This window comes from Cynocephalus volans, chromosome 17, assembly GCF_027409185.1.
Source record: "Cynocephalus volans isolate mCynVol1 chromosome 17, mCynVol1.pri, whole genome shotgun sequence".
Lineage (NCBI taxonomy): Eukaryota > Metazoa > Chordata > Mammalia > Dermoptera > Cynocephalidae > Cynocephalus > Cynocephalus volans.
Window position 1 is genome coordinate 13,944,059 of NC_084476.1, and position 25,197 is coordinate 13,969,255.

The 25,197-nt window shown below is 35.5% G+C and overlaps 1 protein-coding gene across 4 annotated transcripts in view; it reads right to left on the minus strand.

Moving 5' to 3' along the window:
- Positions 1-25,197, minus strand: part of RABGAP1 (RAB GTPase activating protein 1) — a 141,754-nt gene that overhangs the window by 105,229 nt on the left and 11,328 nt on the right. For 2 of the 4 annotated variants that reach the window (XM_063081806.1, XM_063081807.1), the window contains exons 2-4: positions 19,076-19,274; positions 2,942-3,176; positions 1,772-1,976 (exon numbers count right to left, since the gene is read on the minus strand). In XM_063081806.1, coding sequence (XP_062937876.1) covers positions 1,772-1,976; positions 2,942-3,176; positions 19,076-19,225 — 590 coding nt within the window. In that variant the 5' untranslated portion in view covers positions 19,226-19,274. Of the gene's footprint in view, positions 1-1,771; positions 1,977-2,908; positions 3,177-19,075; positions 19,275-25,197 lie in introns of those variants that run through there. The other 2 variants (XM_063081808.1, XM_063081809.1) reach the window with 2 other exon arrangements.

Below are 25,197 nucleotides of genomic sequence, written 5' to 3' on the forward strand. Positions count from 1 at the left end.
GTTTAACTTACTACTATAACATATGGCTACTATTCTGTTACCATGATAATCCAAAATGCTTCTGAGGGAACTGAGAAGCAGATATAATCAGTCCCCCACTTACAAAGATTAAACTTATAATTTTTTGACTTTATGATGGGTTTATAGGGGTATTAAATGCATTTTCGACTTAATGATATTTTAAACTTATGATAGGTTTATCAGGATATAAGCCCACTGTGAGGTGAGGAACGTGTGTACTCTCATATACTACCGATAAAATTATAAACTGGATCAATACTTCTAGATGGCTATTTGGCAATATATCAAAAGCAATAAAAAAAAAAAGCAAACCTTTAACCCATTATATCTACTTCTAGGAATTTATCCTAAGGAAATTTTTAAAAGTCTACAAAAATTGAGCTCAAAGATACCTACTTATAAAGCACTTATGTGTCCATATAAGAATATTACAAATGCTTTTCTCACTGAAAAAAAACCTTAAAATGTTTAACATAAGAAATGAGTTATGTGTAACCCACGCATGTGCCATAAATTAAAATTTTAATATGTATTGATATGAAAAGAAGTTCATGATATAGAACTAAGTGAAGAGAATATGTTACAAGACGGTATACATAATTCCATTGCTGTTAAAACAAATGTTGATTCTAAGAATTATATAATTATACATGCATATATGTGGATACTCCAAAGAGTTCATGGAAAAACAGAATTAAAATGCAATGTGGGGCCGAGCCCGTGGCGCACTCGGGAGAGTGCGGCGCTGGGAGCACGGCGATGCTCCCGCCGTGGGTTCGGATCCTATAAAGGAATGGCCGGTGCACTACCTGGCTGAGTGCCGGTCACGGAAAAAGACAAAAAAATAAAATAAAATAAAATAAAAAATAAAATGCAATGTGAATTATTCCATGAACTTTCTGAAGTACCCTGTTACGTATACACATGACAGGGTCTTCAAAAAGTTCATGGAAGGATTTGTTTTAAATTCTCTTTTCCATAACCTTTTTGAAGTACCCTTGTGTATATATTCATACATACGTGTGTGTATATGCATGTATACGTATATACACACATACAGACATACAAATACACAAAGACTGTATTAATAAGTCAAGATGTTGACTGTATTTATCAACGGGAAAGCAGAATTAGGGCATTAGGGTTTTCTTTGACTTTTTGTTTATGTTCTCTGATTTTTCTGAAATAAGCATGTATCTTTGGTAATAGAAAAAAGTTATTTTATTTCGGTTGTGCTCATCTGATTATTATGAAATTTTGTATTTAGCTGGTTGATACAGATATCTGATTGGCTATCTATGACTGTTATTTGTTCTAGTTAGTATAAACAATCGCTATTTCTAGAGAATTACAGTTAACATTTACCAACAGGTTTCTGTAATTTCCAAAATCAGCATGAAATTCCATTTTGAACTAATATGTCAAGCTAGTATTTCTATTGGGGGAACAAGGAAAATACTCATATAAACTAATGTGTTAGAGAGACTCTCAGGTCAATATATCTCAATCATCTCCAAAATATTTAAATTTCAAACATGCTACCCATGATTGAGGTGGGGAGAGTACAAAATACCTTTACAAAGAAGCAACCATTTTTCATTAGAGTCACAATCCTTGGAAGACATAACATGAGTGCCAGACAAATTAAACATTACATGAATAAAGTATTTTATTCACTATTGCTTCTTTTTAAAACAACAGTCAGAGATCTGATGTAAATCTTACAAAGATTTCAAGGAGCTGGTCTCACCTCACAGTTCCTTCAGATACATTCGGCACTGAAAGAGTTACATCTAGTGAAATCTGACATTGGCTTCTTAAGATGGACATCATTCTTAAGGCTTCCACTTCACTTCTGGGAGCATTCACGGAGGCACAGCCTAAATAGGTCAGTTTATTGAAAACTACACTGTCCTCGTCAGCCACAGGTGTAAAAGGACTTGATACTTCAGAATCTGAAAGAAACAAACAATAAGAAGATTATTATTTTGGGTTTGAAGTTTTGTTGACATGAATAGCAAGCAAAAATCTGCAAGTAATATTTAGGTTCTAAAATTAAACACTAATGAGATAACAGGCCATACCTCAGAAGAAATGCCCATGGAAGCCAGAACTCTCACACTAGAACTCTGTCAGTAACACCAAGATTTTTAGATATTACTGTTAAGAGTCAATCCCCAAACCTAAAAGGTGACCTGAGATTCAGATATGATTAATTTTTCTGCCTCTTCTAATTTGTTTCGACTTTATAACTTACACTTAGGGCAAACATACATTTAGTAATTTTCCAGTCTGAAAAATCCTATCTCTGATTTGTCCTTTGTTTTTTTTCATTTTTTTCTGTTTTTCTTTCTTTTTTCATTTTGATTTGTCTTCTTCTGATCTACTTCATTACATTCTCTCAATTCCCTTGCTTTCCCTTTCCCAATAACGTCTATAGTTTTAACACTCCACTTTTCCAAATAAGCCCTTATAACTGTCCTCTTTCTACTTTCTTGCTATCCTTTCCTGTCCCTTGTTTAGTCTCCCTGTTCCAACTTGGCAAATACTCCCACAGAGCTATACAGGCTTGGAGTAAACATCTATTTTTCAAGCATTAAACCTCCATTTCTCTAACATTGCACTCAAATTCCTTTATTCCTGGAAAAATCTTTAAGCATTCTGGAAAAAAGACTCCCTCAACATCATTTAACTACTATTTCTCTTTCTCTTTCTTTGGTATAACCAAAATACATTTAAAAGGAAATCAGAATGGTACATATATTTACTCCTCCCACATTCCCCTAGATCTAGAATTTGGAGATACTAGAGAATATAGATAATGGTTTTTGCTTGCTCTAAATCAAACCTAGTACAGGGTGGACACTCAAATATTAAAAACAATAACCTTCAGTTACGCAAGCAATGCAGCAATCCTAACCTCCTTGTCCAGGTTTCACTGGCAGGCTCATTTCTGGTTTCTGAAGCCCTACTAATAGCACAGGGTTAATGGTGGATGAAGCTGAGTGTTGATTAGAAAGAGGCCCATCTCCTTCGCCATCCAGTTGTGACCTTTTTGCAAGCTCCTTATCCACTGGCTGGTCGTCCACTGGAGGATCCATCAGCACATCTGCTAGCTCTTTTTGCAGCTGCTGTTCACTTCCGTTTCCTACAATCTAAGGGTCACAAATACATGAAGTCAGCAAAGTGAGAAAGAGAGTCTAGTACTGATTAAAATGGATCCACATTCTAAAGAAAATCATCCGCATTTCTTCTGATACAAAGACATCTTCTGAATGTTTTGTAAAAATAGAATAAATCAAGATCTGCGACACGAGGGCTGCAGCTGCTCTCTTAACTTAGTTTTTCCAAAAAAAAGTGCCTAGTGAATTTGAGAATTACAGAAATATATGTGATAACCTGCCAATGTTATTTAAGTGCCCTAAACAATTAAAACATTTGTAATTTTATTTGTTTGATGAGAAATAATGCTTTTAAAAGGAATAATTTTAGTAGCTTCTCTTACCCTTAAGAAAAAGGAATAATGTGCTTCATTCTAGAAGTTATCAACAGAAACATACCTATTAGGCAATAAGTTTCCATACGTATTTTACCACTCCTGCTATAAGTAAGCCTCCTATACTTCTAAGGAAGACTTCTCTGATATAAACAGGTTCTTAAGGTTCTGAGACATTTTAGAAAAGTTGAAATGTATGTATAAAATAGTCCTGAGGAATAAAAGCATCCTATTTCAATAATGTGAAGTATTTTTTAGGAAGTCATGATGGTTTATTATTAGTTGCTCAACAAGGAAGTAAACAAGTACAAAATCAAGTGGAGCCTGCCCAATGCTAAGGAAAACAAGTGACAAAACCCAGTATTGTCACTAAATGCTTATCCAAGAAATATTAGAAAAATTAACAAAAGAATTAATTTAGAAAAAGGAAATCATGAGGAATAAAGGTGGGTCTGACTTTGTAGGATTTATGAAGACCAAACACCTAACAAAAAGTTAAAAAAAGTTAAAATGGGTAGAGCTATGAGATTGTTAATGTTAGGAAGGAAAATTTCAATAACAGATGTACCTCTGAGCTACCAAGAAACCCAGTTCAAACATCTCTTATTGTTTTGAGCTTTTATAACTATAAACTTCAAGTCTCTTGGGCTGTAAATTATGATTGAGAAATAGTCTTTTTTTGCTGATAATTTCCCAAGGAAGTTCTAACTCTTCAGTTATTCTTGCCTTGGAAATAAAGGCCCATTGGCTTCAATTACACTGTTTCTGTGAAATTCATTTTATGTTTGAAATTATTGCTAATGGGCCGGCCCGTGGCTCACTCGGTAGAGTGCGGTGCTGATAACACCAAGGCCACGGGTTCGGATCCTATATAGGGATGGCCGGTTTGCTCACTGGCTGAGCGTGGTGCTGACAACACCAAGCCAAGGGTTGAGATCCCCTTACCGGTCATCTTTAAAAAAAAAAAAAAAAAGAAATTATTGCTAATGGAACTACAGTGGGTCTAGTAATTTTAACTCTTTGATAAGCCTGATTCTATACATCCACAAGTGCAATCAAATTTCTTTTTTCGGAAGTTCTGCTTTTAAGTTTTTAAAGCACTGAAAAAACAAACTAGTACTTAGTTTCCAATTAACCTCTTTTTCTTTCAAAACTGGAGAATAAATACTGTATCACCTGGTATAAACAAAAGACAGCCTAATTGAACCTAAACTCAAAGAGAAATAACATATAGTAGGAAATTTAACAGCTTCCTGAAAACAGGTGGAGAAAAGCTATTAGACTTCATGTTTAAGCAATTAGTAATTATAACTGGGAAGATGAAATAAATTGAAGAAAGATATATTTTACACGTTATGAAGTACCGTTTTGCTCTTTGGCATATGAAGTAAGTAAACCCAAGTTTTCTGTTGGATAGGATGCCTACATTGAAATGTATTCCCTGTAGGGAAAATATATGAAAATGGTCAGGGCCCCTCAGATGTTCAGAATCTTGCTGAACATTTGATGTAAATATGCACATGCGCCCAGGTGTCTATAGTTGGTTATTGTCTAATGTAATTGTGCATGTGCACCCAGGTGTCCTGGGTTATGGACTTGAGTATAAAGGACAAATGGCTCTGATCCACAGTGGCCCCCCCGCCCCCGGGATACCCCCAGGAAGGCCACTACTGCTGCTGGAGGCTGTTGCTGCCAGTGCCCCCAAATGCCCCAAGAGTCCACTGCCGCTGTTACTTCACTTCAGCTGCTGCTGCTACTGCTGAGGACTGAGCTTATGTAATCTGCCAATGGCTCCTGTGATCTTTCCCAATTACCTAGCGTGGACCTGTGTGTGAGGGGTCTGGTGACCCAGCCTGGCATGTGAGGGGTCTGCTGACCTAGTCTGTACAATGGGTCTGAAGGGTCTGTGGGCCCTAGCCCTGACAATACAAATGGAAAACTTAGTGTAACTAAGTTAATGAAACGTTTTGGCTTTAGTTATGAATTGCCTAGCCATACATTCCCCAGTCACAGAAACGTGCCAAACCGTGAAAGAAAACATGTTTATACATTTGTCTTTTGTGTTTACACATTTATCTTGCATTCTTTCCAGAGTTAAGGAAATTGAAATTGTTTTCAGCTCTTTCCAGAGTTGTCGTCAACTATTCAATTTCCTTAACTCTTCCTTAAATGAGTTGTCCAATTAAGTAAGTCTGGGGTGGGGCCTGATGATTTGCATTTCTAAAAAATTCCCTGGAGATGGTGATGCTGCTAGTCGGGGGACTGCACTCTGAGAAAGAGTCTAAGATTAATGGTTTTTAACTCTGACTGAAATAGAATTAACAATACTACTAGGGAGCTTGTTAAAATTAAAATACCTGCTCCTCCCTCTGTGCCTTACCTCACATCCTCACAACTAACTCAGTCTTAGAGAAAAGAGCCTGGACATATGCATCTTTAAGAACCTTCGCAGGTGATTCTGATACACAACCAGGATTGAGAAACACTGCCTCAGATCGAAATCCCAAACTAAAATGCCAACACAGTATTTTCCAGAGGCACTGAAATGACCTTTGGCACTTTTTGAAAATGCAAATCCTTTGGTTCCACTCAAGAAATACCTCTGTGCATGGGCTCCAAGAATCTACTTTTTAAACCAGCATCCCATGAGATGTTTACATAAAGTTTAAGAATCACTGGACTAGGACTTACACAGTTCATTTATTTTCTAATATTTTCATGCATGAATGGCTCATTATGATGAAAGGACTGGCTGCCACTGATCTTTACTTTTAGCATTTGCCTACCTCCACTAGTGAAGCTGAAAAAGTATTTCATTCTCAAGCCTCCCATACCACATAAGTTTAGTCACTGAGATGTAAACAGAAGTTGGCTGGGGAGGCTTCTAGAAAACTGTTGCTTTTCCTGGTAAAAGAAACAAGCATGACTGGTTCCATCCCCTTTCCCCTCTTCTTCTAGCTTTGGAAACTGAATATGGAACCATGGTGGACACCTTGTGACAGTGGGATGACATCAGAATAAAAGGTCAATAAGCCAGAAATGATTTGAGTAAATAAGGAAAAGAAATTGGGTCCTTAATGGTACAGATCAGAAGTTGGGGAACTTTTTCTGTAAAGGTACACATAATAAATATTTTAGGCTTTGCAAGCCATATATTTTGTTTCTGTCACAGGTACTCTACCTTTGTAGCATGAAGGCAGCTACAAACACAATGTATGTAGCTATGTTTCAATTAAACTTTATTTACAAAAACCAGTAGCAGGCCAGATTAGGACAGCAGGTGGTGTCTGTTGACCTCTGATGAACAGCTTAAACAAACAAGCAACTCCTTATCTCCAGACTTCTTGTTATAGCAGAAAAATAAACCCACTATTAGTAGGGTTTTCTCTTCCTTGCTGCCAATGGCATTCCTAACAGATACCACAATCACCTCTAAAATAAATGTGATTTCAGGTAAAGTAATCAAGAGAGTGTGAAAGTGCAGACACGTAGATCAATGGAACAGAACAGAGTACAGAAATAGATGTGCATATATGGCCAACTGATTTTCAACAAAGTTGGCAAGGTAATTCAATGGAAAAAGATAATAAAAAAAATAAAACAAATGGTTCTGGAACAATTAACCTGACATCTCTATGCAAGAACATGAATCTCAACCAGTATTTCACATCACATATAAAAATTAACTCAAAATGCATCACAGACCTAAACGCATACTAAAACTATAAAACTTACAGAAGAAAATGTAGGAGAAATCTTTGTGATCTTGGGACACAATCATTTCTTAGGACATAAAAAGTATGAACTATAAAATTAAAAACTGAGGAAATGAACGTTATCAAAATTAAAAACTTCTGCTCAAAAGACACTGTTAAGAAAATAGGGCTGGCAGGTTATCTCAGTTAGAGTGGGTGCTGATAACACCAAGGCCCAGTGTTTGGTCCCTGTACCAGACAGCCACCAACAAAACAAAACAAACACAAAAAACTGGGCTGCACTCAGTAGAGCAGTGCTGATAACACCAAGGTCAAGGGTTCAAATCCCCACGCTGGCCAGCCACTGGGGAAAAAAAAAATGAGAGAATTAAAAGACAAGGCACAGACTTGGAGAAAATATCTGCAAATCATATATCTGGAAGGACTTGTATCCAGAATACATACAGAACTCTAACAACTCAATAATATGAAAACAAGCAACCCAATAAAAAGACGGGCATTTCACCAGAGAAGATATACAGATGGCAAATAAGCATACGAGATGAAACTCAACATCATGAGCCAGTAGGGAAATTGAAACCACAAGAGGATATCTCTATACACCTCTAAGAATGGATAAAATTAAAAACAAAACAACAAAAAACAAAACCCTGACAATACCCCAAGAGCTGGCAAGGATGTGGAGCAACTGGAAAACTCTTACACATTGCTGGTGGGAATGCAAATGGTAAAGTTATTTTAGCCATTTTTTAATAAAGCTTTATATTATAAACATATAAACTTTTATGTTTATTTTTATTATTTTTTAAATATTATAAACATATTTGTTTAGTGGGCCCCTTGAACCAGACTGAGCAGAGGATGTTTCTTAAATTATCTTTATGTCCCCCAAACTTCTGATAGTGACTAGTACAGAATACATAAGAAATACATGTTTACTGAACTGAATTTTATAAATGCAAAGAATGAGAAGCCAAAGCAGCTTGATTTGATCCAATTTGGATATTGGATATTCTACAAACTTGGGCTTAATTACAGAAAAAGAAATCTGAATAATTTTGGCTTTGTCTACTTAAAGACGAAAAGGAAAACCATCATTTCCTATTATTCTGAGCAAGTGTCATTAAAGTTTAACATTTAAAATAAGAATTGTAGACAAACCAAAGAACATGCTACAAGATACAATAAACTTTATTTTGAAGTCCAACACAGACTCCTAATGTAATTTAGCACAAATATAAAGATAAAAAAGCAAAACAAGTATTTATGGATACTAGAACTAAGGGTCACATTTAGATATGTGTTCATCTCTGTGTAATCTACATTAAAAAGAAGGAACAGTTCTTCAGGAAACAGTCATGAACTGAGAAAGAAAAGAATAAGCATAAAGTTGCCAATTTAGCATTTAGCAGCTACTGTAAACATAAGACAGAAACCGTACGGTGAATAATTTACTAATAATTCTGCTTACAAAGCAGGGTAGTAGTAACAAAAAAAAATTGGCACTCAGAGCTGGTATGTGGCACAATTCCAGGAGGCACCGTTCACAGCACAGACTATTTGAATGGCACTTCCTAGGACTGTACTGTGAGCAGCCTATGCAATTGAACTTAGTAAGCCATACTTGGGCCCACATAAGACAGACCTGGGTTTGGGACATGGCTCTGATACTAATTCTGTAGCTGTGAGCAAGTTAAACTCTGGAAACCACAGCTGTCTCATCTCTAAAATAAGGATGTTAATATCTATCTCAGAGGACTGTTATAAGGGTTCATTGAGATTATATGATATGATTATTGGACATGCATTATATGTACTTCAGGCACTGTATCATGTGGTTTTTACAAGAATTATCTCATTTAATTCTCACATCACAGTTCCTGCCAATTAGTAAGCACCCAGTGAGTGTAAATATTCCCCCACCCCACTTTCAGCTTTCTAAATAAACTCTGATCCACCTAGAGTTAAACTTTGAAAAAGAAACAATAATTTAAAAAACAAGTAGTTGTTCTACTTTTCTCAGCCCAAAGAATTCTAAGAGCATACCTACTATTCATGTGCAAAAGAAGCATACTGGAATAATATTTGGCTTTTCTAAATATATCAAATAAAGGTAACAACTTATATGGTAGAATTGGCAACAAGCTATTTCCTTGAGAGCAAAACTGCATTTATGAAACAAAAGGACAAAATGTTCCAAAGGCAATATTCAGAGTCATTTCCTAATCTCAATTTTCTATTTCTAAATTTAAATCCCTCATTTCTCTTTACTGCAACAATTCCAATAGGCCCCACTTGATTTGTCAGTTATACAAAGCTACTTTAGACAGTCTGGGACCTTTTTCTGTGGGAGATTTAAGTCTTCAAGAGAGTATGCTTAGGGAATGACAATTTGTGCTTGAGAAATCCCTACATGATCAAAAAATTAAAGACAAATAAATTACTGATGATCTACAGTTCCCATATTTTCATTCTATTGCAGTGAAAATATAAATGTAAATGGTTCAAACAGTAATTTTACTAGTCTTCAGTATAAAAGCTGAGCCACTGGGAAATAAGTAGATAAACCTCAGTTTTGTCAGAAAGCAAGGCATAAAAGAACCAAAAGTCCAATTTTGCTATTCAAAGGCTTAGTTACTAATCTCAAATCGGCTCACACATTCATTCTGTGATCTTTGATAAAGTACTAAATTTGTGCTTCACTTTGTAAATTGTACCTATTCTGATTATCCATCTCTTTATGAAGGAAAGACCAAAGAAACAATCTAAAGTTACCATTAGGAATTACTAGCATTAATTTAAAATAAAAAGAGGAAGGGGAGGAACAGAAGCTTGTGAATTCATCAGGAAAAGTCAACTCAAGAAAGACCCAAAATATTTATGGTTATTTCACTAAATAATGGGATTATGGCTGGGTTTTACTTACTAACTGTCTGATTTTCTACATCAAGCACACATTACTTTTATAACTAAAACAAATGACAGAGGCTATTTGTATTTTGGGAGAAAAAGAAAAGCAAACATAATCAACTACACTGTATGCAGTGGTCCTGATTCCACACCCTTTCTAGATCTTCCCACACGCCACAGACCCACTTCCTTGCATGAGAAATTCTTAATAATTCTTCAAGGCTTTGCTCAACTGCTACCTGCTCTATGAAACTTTTCTTCTTCGGGCAACAATTATGTTCTCACACAATTCTGCTCATACCTGTATTCTGGCACTTGATGAATTTTATCATGATGACATATTTAGCAGAGACATATGTCTCTGCTACCACTACTCTGACCCCATTAATTAAACTGAGTTCATCATAAAGTAACTTTGCTTGCTGAATAAAAGACCATTCTATAAAAGGCATTTGTAGAATGCCTGTGTTTTCCGTAACTAAACCAGTCACATAACACTTTTCTTTAAAGGGCATACAACGAAAGCATTACCCACTCCAAGAAGCATTCCCTGACTCTTCCCCCAAGCTGAGTTAGGTTTCCATCTTCTCTGTTCTATAGCACCCTTTGTTCATGTGTACCACTGCATTCATCTAACTACACTGATGGTGAAAATTAAATATGGCCACAAAATTTCTATAGTTCTTCCATCAAGAGGTATAGCCTATTGCCCCAAACCCTTGAATCTGGACTGGCCTTGTGACTTGCTTTGAACAACATAACATGGTAGAAGTGAAACAGTGCAATTTCTAAGCCTAGACCTTAAGCCTCTACTCCTGTCCTTAGACCACCATGCTGTAAAGAAGCCTAAAATGAAAGACCACATAGAGAAGGAGACCCAGCCATCCCAGTCAAGCCCAGGCCCCACCCAACCCACCAGATGAATCAAGTTGCATGAGCACAAGCAAGATTAGCAAAACCACCTAGTCAAATCCACAAAATCATTAGAAATAAATTGTTTTAAGTCACTGAGTTTTGAGGTAATTTGTTACAAAGCAAATAACCATAATAAGACATTTAATAACTATAATATACCCTAAGTTATAAACATCTTGAGGACAGGTACCATGTTGAATTCACCTCTATTTTCATTTGGCCTTTTCATATCTTCTCACTGGCTGTGATGTTCTCCAGTTCTGCTATCATTCTGCTTGGGACTCACTTTGTCCTTTGAAGCTATGTCTTTTGTCACTTCTGGAAAATATTCAACTATTATCTCAAGTATTCCCTTCCCCATTCTCTTCCTGTGGAACACTTTGGTGTATGTTGGTCCTTTTCATTTAATGGCCATGTCTCTTAATTGCTCTTTCATATTTTATCTTTCAATGCTATCTTCTGGATAATTCCCTCAACTCCATTTTCTGGGTACCTAATTCTTTCTTCAGCCATGTCTAATTTGCTGTTTAACACATCTACTGCACTTTTAATTCTATTGGCTCTAAAATTCATTTGTAGAAATTCTGTTTTTAGTTTCCTTAATCTTTAAAATTTTTTTGATAATTCTTTTCTAATGTTTTCAAATTCTTCTTTAAGTCTTTAATTATTTTTATTATATTATCTTAAAAATTATACCTCATCATTCTAACGCGCAAGTTCTGGTGGGATCCGATCCCACTGGGGTTTGCTGACTTGCTCATAGTAAATTGTCCTTTTGTATATGTTTGTAAATTTTGGATTGTGTACTCTTCTTTATCTGTGGGAATACCACGTAACTTAAAAAGCAAATATGTTCCTCCAGAGTAGTTCTGCAATTGTTTCTGTTAGGTGCCCAAAGAGTATTACCAATCCAAGAATATGCAGGTAGTGAAAATTCAAACTGCAAGGCCATGGGTATAAATTCTCAAAAATATTTCCCTCCACACCAGTGTCCAAGCTAAGATATATAAGCTTCCTTTTCTTCCTATGACTATAGGCAGATTTCTCTCTCTATCCTTTCAGTTAGAATGTAGTTCCTGAGGACACTTTATGAGAAGGTCTCAGTTCCAACACCTCTCTCTCTTAAACTTGAGGCCTTACCTCTTGCCCAATTTAGCTATCAAAAGCCAAGCACCTTGTTTATAAAGAACAGCAAATTCCCCAGTGCAGCCCTAATGTTAGCTCACACGGGTAGTTCCAGCTCTCAGTTCCCTCTTTGTTTCTGTTCATTGGATATTTTCATTACTTTCTTGTGAATAATACAGCTATACAACTAGAAGGGTCTTTATTATATTTTATTCAACATTCCTAATTATTTTATACTGGGACATTTTTAGGCTTTTTAGGTCATATTTCCAAAAGTGAGAGTTCTTACCCCCAGTCCCTAACACAGCAATGGTAGATTACTAGCTGTAAACTGAACTTTCAACAAAACACTCAATTGGGACCTTTGGGTTAGAAGGGACAAACTTTTTAAAATGTGTTTTCTAAATCCAAAGCATTGTTTTACTTTCACTGTGTATGTCCCAAGCATAAATTTTAGCATAACCACAGAAATAAAGAAAAAACCCTGAAGTCCGTGGAATTTATTAAATTTCATCTTGTACCACATTGAAATGGAAAACAAAATTGTTAGAAATCTAGATAAGATACACTACAAATCCTAGGGCTGGCCAGTTACCTCACTTGGTTAGAGCATGGTGCTGATAACACCAAGGTCAAGGGTTTAGATCCCTGTAAAGGCCAACCGGCAAAAAAAGAAAATTCTCTACAAATCTTTCGTGTTTTATTATTTTAAAGTTATTCTAAAATTTTCATTTATTTTAAAATTATTCTTAAGTTACTATTTGAATTTGAATTATTTCAAATTAATAATTGTTCCTCAATTTCCTTGTATACAAAATAAAAGTATCTCTTTCTGGTAAATAAGATAATTGAGACAGCAAGAAAAAAGTCCTCTGGAGAAGCCCTGAGGTTCCTTCTCATGTACTGTAAAAATGAGAAACAGGAATGAAATTAGAAACAGGAAATATAGGTCAAACAGTACTTCAAAAGTTTACAAGAAAATTTTCAAATGGAAGAAATCCAAAAGGAGAGAAGATTGATTTATTTGTATCTGTACCGCTGTCTTCCTTCTTACTACAGAAACTATTCCTACGCTAATTCTTCCACTTATGCACAGGAAGCCCTTCTCCCTAATCAAAGGTTTTGCTCTTTTTGTACTAGTAATATGCCCTCTTTACTGAGTAGTTCCTATCAATACATAAATATCCTGAAATCCATCCCTGGAATCCATATCCCCTTCAGGTACCACTCAATTTTTCTGACCCCCTTTTACAGCAAATGTCCTTGAAACAGTTATCTATATTTATTGCCACTTTTTCTCACCTTCCATTTACTGCCAACCCTACACTAACCCTGCCTATGCTCCAATCTCTCTTGAAAACAAAAAACAACAACAAAAAACTCTTTTGAGGGTCACCAGGGCCTCCATCTTGTCATTTTCCAGTCATCACCTAAACCAACCTCTTAGCAGAATCAAAAATAGCTGATTATAGGGCCAGCCCGTGGCTCACTTGGGAGAGTGTGGTGCTGATAACACCGAGGCCACAGGTTTGGATCCCTATATAAAGATGGCTGGTTAGCTCACTTGGGAGAGTGTGGTGCTGACAACACCAAGTCAAGGGTTAAGATTCCCTTACCAGTCATCTTTAAAAAAAAAAAAAACAGGAGCAATAATCAGCTACAATGTATATCGACAAAATAAAATTAAAAAAAAAAAAAAGAAAGAAAGAAAGAAAGAAAGGAAATAGCTGATTATTCCTGCTTGCTTGAACCTGTCTTCCATGGCAGTCTACTCCCCTAGTTTTCCTTATAAATCACTAGTTATTTCTTCACAGTCTTCCTTGCTGGTTTCTCTTCATCTCAATCTCTAAATGTTGGAGTACTTCAAGAACCAACTCTTATCACTCATCTCTTCAGTATCTACACTCACTGTACGGGTGAGCTCGTCTAATCTCATGGCTTTGAATAACATCTGTATATTGCTGATGCCAGCCACAACTTCTCCTGACCATTAGACTCATACATTCAACTAAGTACCTGACCATCTCCAAATGAACATCTAATAGTCATCTCAAATTTAGTATGTCCCCCCACCCCAATCCTGGTCTTCCCTTCCTCCTTCCCATCTCAGTAAACAACACTACCAATAGCCTAAATAGCTCAGGCCAAAAATCTAGGAATTGTCTACTTCTCTCTTTGCCTCATAGTCCACACATCTAATTTATCCACATGAATCATTAATACCAATCAGCTCTACCTTCAAAACATATTCTAAATCAGAACACATTTACCACTGCTCTCCTCGCCACCACTCTTGTCCACAGAGCAGCCAGGGAGCTGGGGTTTGTTTTGTTTTGTTTTGTTTTTAAAGGATTTATTGAGATATAATTCGCATAAAATTCATCCATTTAAAATATGTTTAATGAATTTAAGTATATTCACAGTTACATGCAATCCCTACTGAAGTCAATTTTAAAACATTTTCATTACCTCAAAAACAAACTCCATACATATCACCTCCCTGTTCTCCCAATATCCTCCAGCCATAAGCAACCACTAATCTATTTTCTGTCTCTAAAGATTTACCTACTCTGAATATTTCATACTAATACAATTATGATTTGTGGTCTTTTGTGACTGGCATGTCACTCAGCATAATGTCCTCAAGGTTCACCTGTTGTAGTATGTACCAGTATCTCATTCCTTTTTATGGAGAATAATACTCCATTTTTTTACCGCGTTGTTTATTCATTCTGCAGTTCATGGACACTTAGGTTTAGTTTTTTATATATCCTAGATACAAGTACTCTATTAAGTACATGATTTATGAATACTTTCTTCCATTCTGGGGGTTGTTTTTTTTTAGTTTCTTGATAGTATCTTTTGAAATACAAAATATTTTAATGTCTAGTTTATCAATTTTTTTCCTCTGTTGCTTGTGCTTTTGATGTGATATCTAAAAATCCACTGCCAAATCCGAGGTCATGAAGATTTGCCCCTATGTTTTCTTCTAAGAGTTGTATAGTTTTAGCTCTTTCACTTAGTTCTTTAATCATTTTGAGCTAACTTTTAGAAATGGTGTGAGGTAAGGGTCCAGCTTCATTCTTTGGCATGTGGCTATCCAGTTGTCCTGGCACCATTCGTTAAAAAAAACTATGCTTTCCCCATTGTTTGGTCTTGGTATCCTTGCCTAAATTAGCTGACCACAGACACATGGTTTTATTTCTGGATTCCCAAATCTATTCCAGTGATCTACATGTCTGTCCTTATACTAGTATCACACTGTCTCGATTACCATGGCTTTGTAGTAAGTATTGAAATTGTGAAGTGTGAGCTGTCAAAATTTGCTCTTCATTTTCAAGATTATTTTGGCTATTCATGGTTCCTTGCAATCTCATATGCATTTTAGAATCAGCTTGTCAACTCCTTCACAGATGTTATCTGCGATTCTGATAAGGACTGCACTGAATGTGTAGATCAATTTGGGGAGTATTGCCATTTTAACAATATTAAGTCTCTGGATATCTTTCCATTTACTTAGATCTTCTTTCTTTCGACAATGTTTTGCAGTTTTCAGAGTACAAATTGCACTTTGTTAAATTAATTCCTAAGAATTTTTATTCTTTTCAATGCTTTTTAAAAAACAGAATAGTCTTCTTATTGTAATTTATGATGTTCATTGCAAGGGTATAGAAATTCAAATGATTTTTTGTATATTGATCTTGTATCTTGCAATCATGTTGAACTTGTTTATTAATTCTAAAAATTTCTCAAGTGGATTCCTTAGGATTTTCCATATACAAGATCAAGTTATCTGCAAATAGAGTTAGCTTTTACTTCTTCCTTTCCAATCAGGATGACTTTTATTTCTTTTTCATCCTAACTGCCCTGGCTATAACCTCCAGTACAATGTTGAACAGAGGTGGTAAGTGCAGACATCCTTGCCTTGTTCCTGAACTTACAGGGAAAAAGAATCCACTCTTTCACCATCAAGTATTAGCTGTGAGGTTTCTGTAGATCCTTTTATTAGGTTGAGAAGATCCACTCTACTTCTAGTTTGAGTTTTTCTGTTTGTTTCGTTTTTTCATGAAAAGGTGTTGGATTTTTTCAAAGGCTTTTCTGCATCTATTGAGATGAACATGTAATTTTTGTTTATTCTATTGCTATGGTATAATAACTAATAGATTTTCTGATGTTAAACCAACCTTACATTCCTGGGATAAATTCCACTTGGTCATGGTATGTCATCCTTTTCATATTTATACACCAGCTGAATTCAGTTTGCTAGCATTTTGTCAAGGATTTTTGTGTCCACATTCATAAAAGATATTGGGTGTGTGGTTTCCTTGTGATGTCTTTGTCTCATTTTGCTATTAGGGTAATAATGTCCTCATAGAATGAACAGAAGTATTCTCTACTTTTGGGGAGAGTTTATGAAGAATGGATATGAATCTCTTCATTTGTTATAGGTCTACTCAGACTATTGTATCAATTGTTAGTGCTTTCTAGAAATTTATACATTTCATTATCTAATTTATCGACATACAACTGTTTGTAATACTTCTTTATAATTCTTTTTATTATGTAAGGTCAGTAGTAATGTCCCCTTTCATTTCTGATTCTAGTAATTTGTGTCCTCTATTTTTTTCTTGGTCAATCCAGTTAAAGGTTTGTCAATTTTGTTGATCTTTTCAAAGAACCAACTTTTGGTTTCACTGATTTTCTGTATTTTTCTATTTACTATTTTGTTAATTTCTGCTCTGATCTTTATCTCCAATCTTCTGACTTTTTTAGGTTTAATGTGTCCTTCTTTTACTAGTGTCTTAAGGTGGAAGTTTAGGTTAATGATTTTAGAGTCTTTCTTCTTCTTTTTTTTTTTTTTTTTTTTGCTTAAAACAACAGAAATTTGTCTCACATTCTAGAGGCTAAGTACCAGATCAGGATGTTGTCAGAATCATACTCTCTCTGAAATTTGTAGGAGAGAATACTTCCTTATCTCTTCCTAGCTTCTGGTGGTGTTCAGGTAATCTTGGCATTCCTTGGCTTACAGCTACATAACTCCAATCTCTGTCTTCATTATCACCTGGCATTCTCCCTGTGCATCTCTCTGTGTCTTCACATGACTGTCTTCTTATAAGGACACCAGTCATAGTGGATTAAGTGACTACCCTACTCCAGTATGATTTTAACTTAACTAATTACACCTCCAACAACCCTACTTCCAAATAAGGTTATATTCTAAGGTTAGAATAGGGGGTTAGGCTTCAACATACCTTTTTTTGGGGGGGGGAAAGAGGGAGATACACTTCAACCCATATGTCTATGGATTTCTGCAGTGTCCAATAAGAATATTCAAAAAAGTAGATGGAGTAACCAGGGATCTTCAATAAAATAAATAAAGAAGAGTCATACGGTCCAAGACAGCAAGAAGAAAATACATATTGATGTCTTCTCCCATTTGATACTACATTAAAAATACAGTGAAGAAATAAAAAACTCAAAGCTATGTCAAACACAAAAAAAGAACCATCAGTAGTTGAGAGATTTTAAAAGGTCTCTGAAAAAAACAGGATAGAGAACCGATTACTGATGAATGAATAGAGTCCACCTATACTGCTGACTTCTTCTTTCTTAACACAGGCTACAAATCTATAGCTACAAATTTCCCTATAAGCACTCCTTAAGCTATATCCCGTAAGTTTTAGCATATTGTATCTTCAGTTTTCATTCATCACAAAGTATTTTCTAATTTCCTTTGTTTATTTCTTTTTTTGACTTATTTAGAAATATGTTGTTTAATTTCCCCATATTTGTGAATTTACAGTTTTACTTCTGTTACTGATTGCTAGTTTCTGTCCCTTGTGGTTAGAATAATATTTTAGGTGCACTTGAGAAGTATGTATATTCTGCTATTGTTTTGTTTATCTTTCTTCCTATTACATTAGGCTATCACCTCAAATGTCACCTCAAGACCTTCTCTAAAATGGTACCTGCCATTCACTTTTTATTTTTCTAGTTTTACTGTTTTTTACTTATTCCTCCATATATTTAGGAGAGTAAGAGTTTTCAAAATTTTAACAAAAATTTTTGAAGGTCAAGGAACAATCATAATTTCATTCACTCTTTATCCCCATATCCCACTTTGTTTTTCTTCACAGCACCTAAATTTACACAATATATTTATTTTCTTACTTGCTCAGAGCCTGTTTTCCAGAATAGAGTAAAAGCTCTAGAAGGGGAGGGGCTTTGCCTGTGCTGTCCACCACTGTGTCCACAGTACCTATCACAGTTATTACTCAATAAACATCTGTTGAATTAATGGATGTAAACAGGAATTGTTATATTTTTTAAATTACCTATATTTTAAGTAACAACTTTAACAGATAATCTACTTTTATTTATATCGATAAAGAGCAGAACAATAACAGAGTATGGGAAAAGAAGTAATAGTTGTTTATTTGGCTGAGAATAGGATGACAAACAGAAGTGGCTAGAGGCCAGGTATTTAAAGTTCCATTTCAATAATCCTAAAACTTATTTTTACAAATAGCACTGCTGACATGCCAGTACCCTTATACTACATACACCAGGTCCAAAAGAAACAAGGACCTCTAATTCAATGGGAAAGTGAATACTAAAGTGAGAAATGTTTATACTATAATTACTAGTTTTGACAGTTAGAGCTACTGGACTATTTAGCAAAAAGTAATCAAAGTGAAAATTCTTAGTCAAAAATAAATTTGTCACTAAGTATAAACAAAACTCTTTAATGTAAAAAAAAAAAAAAAAAAAAAAAGAAGTACATTATTTCCATGTTCTCACTTTCCCCCCCATATCCCTTTCTTGATAAGGCCAAGTTTTCTAATAGGCTTAGCAAGGCTAAGCAAAATTAACTTAGGTTATGAAGTTTTACCTTAAGTCCTGTTTTCTCATCATCACTTCCATTATTTGTAGATGGTGTCTCATCTCCTTGCCTGGAAACCAAGACAAAATCTTCGCTATTAAGAGTAGATACTGAGTCTGAGGAGACACTGATTTTTCCAACTGAAGCCTTGTCATCCATAACTCAAGAATGAGTCTCAACTCATGAATGATTAATATTTTTTAAATGCCTGAAAAACAAAAACCATAAAGATACTCATATAGAACGTCTGCCAGATATTCAACTATGCTCTAATTCTTACAAAACATATATGGAAAATACTTAAAAAAAAACACTTCCAAAATATTTCCCAAGACTTTCACTATTTACAGTTTAGGGCTTTTATTCCAGATAATGAGAGAATTTTATGCTATATAGGGCCAAGATATTTCAGACTTCAAAAAAATTAAATAAATAAAACATATTCCCTCCAAAATAACCCTGCCTATCTATGGTGATTTGCTTAGCATATATTGCAACTCTAGTCTTGGCCTCCTAATATAACGAAGTACTAAACTTTTGTTTTCTATCCTTCGATTTGTAAATTTGCACACAAAAATGAAAGTGAAAGCACTTGGTTATGCTGAAAGCAAAATAACAGGTTTTTCTAGCATTACTGATACTTAAATTTAAAATACTAATGTGGCTTTAACAAACAAAATTTCATATTAACACCCAAGAGATAAATTCAAGGCAGGGCAAGCATAAACTCTAGAGCTGGGGATATACCTTACATAGCAAGATATCAGAAATCCATTAAAAACTCAATCTTCCCACACCACAATTTCTTAGAACACCACTCAATATGAACATTACCTCATATGAGTCCCATGCCAAAAATTCCTAGCAAAAAGTAGAAAGACACGTCACTTATGAAAAGCCATTCAATTATTTATTGACTGCTGGAATAAAACTCAAACTTATCTACTATTTTAAAACCTGGTTCTAAGAATTTTGTGGCAATGTTTCCATTCAGTTGTCAAAACACCAACAGAATACAACATTAGACTCAAAGAGTCTTGGTATTAACAAAAGTAGCAACTCTATGTTCACCTTGTACCTCAAAGTTATAAGGTTCTGAAGTCCATTTAGTGTCTCTAGTTTAAAAGTCCTGATTTATGCTTTGGATTTTTAATTGAATATATATTTATACAGCATACACCATGTGCCAAGCACTATTTTCCTCTCAAAGACCTACATACAGATAAACACCTAGCAACAGGAGTTACGCAATTATAGTTGGAAGAAAACTTAAAAATCATCAGTACACTGTTAAACAGATAAGGAAATGGCAACCTCAAGAGGAAAGGTAAGGTCATGTAAGTAGTTAATAGCACAGCTAAGGCGAGCATCCTGGACTCTGCTGCTTTTTGTTTAAGCTAATTCCCCTGCTTAAAGGCTCTCATAGGTCTACATTTTATAGGACCAAATCTAAATACAGTGTGGCATTCAAAAAATACTTCAAAATATACTTTCGAAAAAGTAAAAAAAGGTTTTAATTTCTCCATTCCATGAATACTCATTGACTATCTAGTGTATAAAGGCAAGCTACGGTAAACAAATAAATTAGATCCTTGCCCAAAGGAGTTTATAGTTTAGTAGAGAACAGAGGCAAATCATTCAGGTTAACGGGTTGATTTAGGGTAATGAAAACTATGGGAACATGTTGTGTGAGGTGCTAACTTAGACCTTTGCTAAGGATATACTTGTATACTTGAATACCTCCAGATATTTGTCCTTATAGGATCCTTTTCCTAGAGTGGTTTCCTTGCTACTGTACTTGATCAACTCCAACTCATCATTCATGATCTAAAACTCCTTCTCTTAGTAGCCTTTTCAGTGCACTTGCCCATTCTCACCTCAGAGTCAAATGAATTACTTCCTTTATTCTGTATGTATTCCATAGCATTTTACATTTGATTTCTTTATAATACCTATTATGTTTTATAATTTGATGGTGAGTGCCTCTTATTGCAATTGTCACATCTCTATTTCACAGATGAGGAAATTAAAGCTTAGAAAGATGATGTGACTTGTTCAACGTGATGTAACCAGTTAGAGAAAAAGCCAAAAATTGAGCCTAGTAATCTGTGACTCCAAAGGCTGTGCTCTTCCCATTAGATTATGATGCCTTTCTAAGGCGACAAATTTAGGCCTTGTCCCCAAACACTCAGTATTGCATAAATTGAGATTTTCATACTCAATCAATTAGGTCGTTTATCCACCTTTTAAAATGTGATTAACAGTAGGAAAATTGTCTAAAGCTATGATCTCAGAGACACTTATAACTTTGTATAATACTCTGGACTCACACACAATGTTTTTCGATATTTACACTACAGAACTTAGATGACTTAGCGGGCTCAAAGTTCACCTATTTTCTTTGAGGAGGTGACAGGAAAATACACTTCATAAGATACTTTACTGTTTGTTTTGGCAACTGAAAATAACTGAATCACTCAGCGGGAATGAGGTTTATTGAAATACTCAGCACAGGGAAAATCATTCAATAAGACTACTCTTTTCAGGCCTCCATGGACAGAAGTGAACAGGGAGTTCAAGAGTTCCATAAGTTCTGGATAAGACCACACCTTCCCTGGCCTCCCCAATGAAGAGGTGCCCCAGAATTTGGTGCATCTCTGGCAATATTCTCGAGATTCACAACCTCTGTCTTGAGAGTAATAAGGAGTAATTTTGTTTTGTTTTTGATCCCTACTTACAGTAGTTACTACAAGAAGCCCTCTACTTTAATTCTTTATCCTTCAGACTATAAATCTAATTCCCACCGACCATAAAGTACAAACTTTCTCCATGCTATGATTTAAATGTGCCCCCCAAATTCCATGTGTTGGAAACTTAATCCCCAAATCCACATCTTGATGGCATTTGGAAGATGGGTCCTTGGGAGATAATTAGAATTAGACAGGGTCATCAGGGTGGAGCATCCATGATGGGGCTTTACAAGAAGAGGAAGAGTGAGTGACCTGAGCTGGCATGCTCTTGCCCTCTCACAATGTGACACTCTCCACCATGTTAAGACCCTCACCAGATGCAGCCCCTCGACCTTGGACTTCCCAGCCTCCAGAACTGCAAGAAATAAATTACTTTTCTGTATAAGTTACCTAGTCTGTGGTATTCTGTTACAGCAACAGAAATAGACTAAGATACTCCCTCAAACACCCTGCACTGCCATTCCCCTTTCAACCTTTCTCCATAGCAACTATGACCGTTTGATATACTTTAAATTTTAGTCATTTGTTTGTAAATATCATGTAACCTAAGCTCCATGAGGGCAGGATTTTTGTGTTTCATTAACTGCTGTATCCCTAGCACCTGGAACAATGCCTGTCACATAGTAGGTACCCAAACCTAAGTAGGATAAATGTCAACTGAAGACAGAAAAGAACAAGAGCCAACCAATGAAAAAGTAAGACCACCTTTCGTAAACTGACAGTAAGAATAGCAGTCATTTTTGTGATGGTGAAGCACACAGTTAGGAGTCAGGATAAACCCAAGTTAAAATACTGATTCTACTACTTAATAATAGCATGAGCATGGACACACTGAACCTCAGTAAGAGAAAATGTTTTATTATCTATCTCATACAACTATTGTAAAAATTACTAAGGACTATAGGAGGGTACTTTGAAAAGCTCATGGAAAAATAGAATTAAAAGACAATATGAATCTTTCCGTGAACTTTTTGAAGTACCCTCATATATGTAAAGCATTTAACAAAACATTATAAGCACCCAATATTTATAGCTTTTCAAAAACTAACTTCTAATTTTAAAAAGTTTAGTACATATTAACTGATTTAAATAATCCAATTTAGGAAACACATTATTGGGGCAAAAATATACTGCTTTCCTAATTTCACATGCTCATTTGTTTATACCTAAATAAACGCAAAGGAATACTTTGAATAAAAATGCCTTTTCATTGTAAAATACATAGGAATAAAGGGTACACATTTTTTTTTTTTTAATCTCATTTCTATAAAATAGAGTAAGTATCTTTAAATAAGGTAATATTCACATGAATACCCTGGAATTTGGCAGGCACTCCTAGTTTGCCTCCTCCTTTTACAGAAGTGATAAGCCTAGACCCTTGTAACGTGTCCATTTACCAATAGAGCCAGGTTGGTGAGTGCAAGTTCAAAGATGCTTACTTCTCTACATCTCTTTGATGAACTTTTGGCCCAAATTACTGCTCTGTGCCATGGTGACAATTTTAGGCTCAACTATGCACTTTTGCAAAGACCACAGCAAAAAATGCACGTCAATATTGCTGAATAAAAGATTCATATTCAGGGCTGACCCCATGGCGCGCTCAGGAGAGTGCGGCGCTGGGAGCGTGGCAGTGCTCCCACCGCAGGTTCGCGGGTTCGGATCCTATATAGGGATGGCCGGTGTGCTCACTGGCTGAGCGCGGTGCGGCCGGTCACAAAAAAGACAAAAAAAAAAAAAAAAAAGATTCATATTCATTCTCAATCTCCTCTTAAACACTCTAGACCCAACTAATGGAGAACGAAATGGAAAGAACTGGCCATGATAAAGGCTCTTTTGACAGCCTTTCAAAAGCAGTCAGCTCCTGGATAATCAATGTTTACATTTTTAAAACCTGAACTATTTATTTATTTATTTTTGGACAGAGTACTATCAGATATTTGTATTGTTTCTGGTTATTAACATCATTCTGAGCAGCAACATACACAGTAAACATGCAGTAGCACAGATTTGCTAATGTGTAATTAGTAGAGGCCAAAAAAACCCTACAAAATAACTGCCTTCTAGTGACCTGCCAGCTTAATAAAAGAGGTGTGGGTGATACTCATAATTGAACTCGACACACTTGAGACAGACAAAACATGCCAGTGCTTAGCCACTAGCCCATAACTTGGTTCACCTTTATTTCCTTAGTTTTCTTGAAACTTTCTGCCTGAAGGAGGAGTATTAATTGCTTCCACCTCTACCACTTCAGTGGAACTCCCCACCCACTAAACAGTCCCTCTCAAAAATCCGACTCCCCTACTTCTTGCCAACATTCACTGAACCTCCTCTTTTAAAAACCATCAAGTAACACTAAATCAAACCCCAAGAATTCTTTCATTTCTCATCTTTCTTCTACCTGCAGAAGTAGATGAGAATGCTGGCCATTTCCTTATTCTGAAACACTTACCATTTTGTTTCCATTTTCTAGCTCTGGCTACCTTTTTTTAGTCCTCATTTGGGTTCCTTTTCTTCTGCCTATTTTTTAAATTCCATCTTTATCCCTCTTGTCCCTAGCTATCTCATTAGCGAACATGGTTTTATCTTTCTATTATATGCTGATAATTAATACTCTAGCCCTATCTTTTCTCTTGAATTCCACATAGGTATTTGTGTTATGTTTTCTTTCTTTTCTACTCTATTGAATATCCGATATGTGTTTGGCACTAGGTATAGTGTTATGGTGAGAAATAAAAGATACTCCTTACTTTTGACAGGCTTACAGTGGTTGAAAAAATGGATTAGTATACAAGTACTTGTAATACAGTATAGTGCTTGGTATAATAAAACATGGAAAGAATGTTATGAGAATACATAGCTCTACTACATATGTCCCACAGTCATCTCAAAACCAATTAACAAAACCAGACCATTTAACCCCTTCACATCACACAAGTATTTTCTTCCTCCTAGGTTTTCTATCCTCATTAACAACCATAGATCCAAGACAAACATAAAAAAAAAAAAAAAAAAAAAACCCAAAAGCAAAACTTGACTCCTCACTCCTTTTCTAATTCTCCCTTGGAAATTTAATGAATGTTAGATCCAAAACATACCCCAAAATCTATCCTTTCTCTGCCATCCCTCACGTCTCTGACTTGTATTTTATTTCCTTTCAACTTGGCTGCAACAATTCTTCCTTTCTAGACTCTCTCTAATCATTATTTAGCCCACGTAGTTAATTTCTAAAGGTTAGATCTTAGCATATATCCCACCTCTCCTCTAATTATCATCCATATCCCTAATCACATGCATGTAGGGATAATGTTCCTACATCATACTGACTGAAAATACAATAAAATCTGAACTCCTTATTATCATTCGGTTCTTCAAAATACAGAT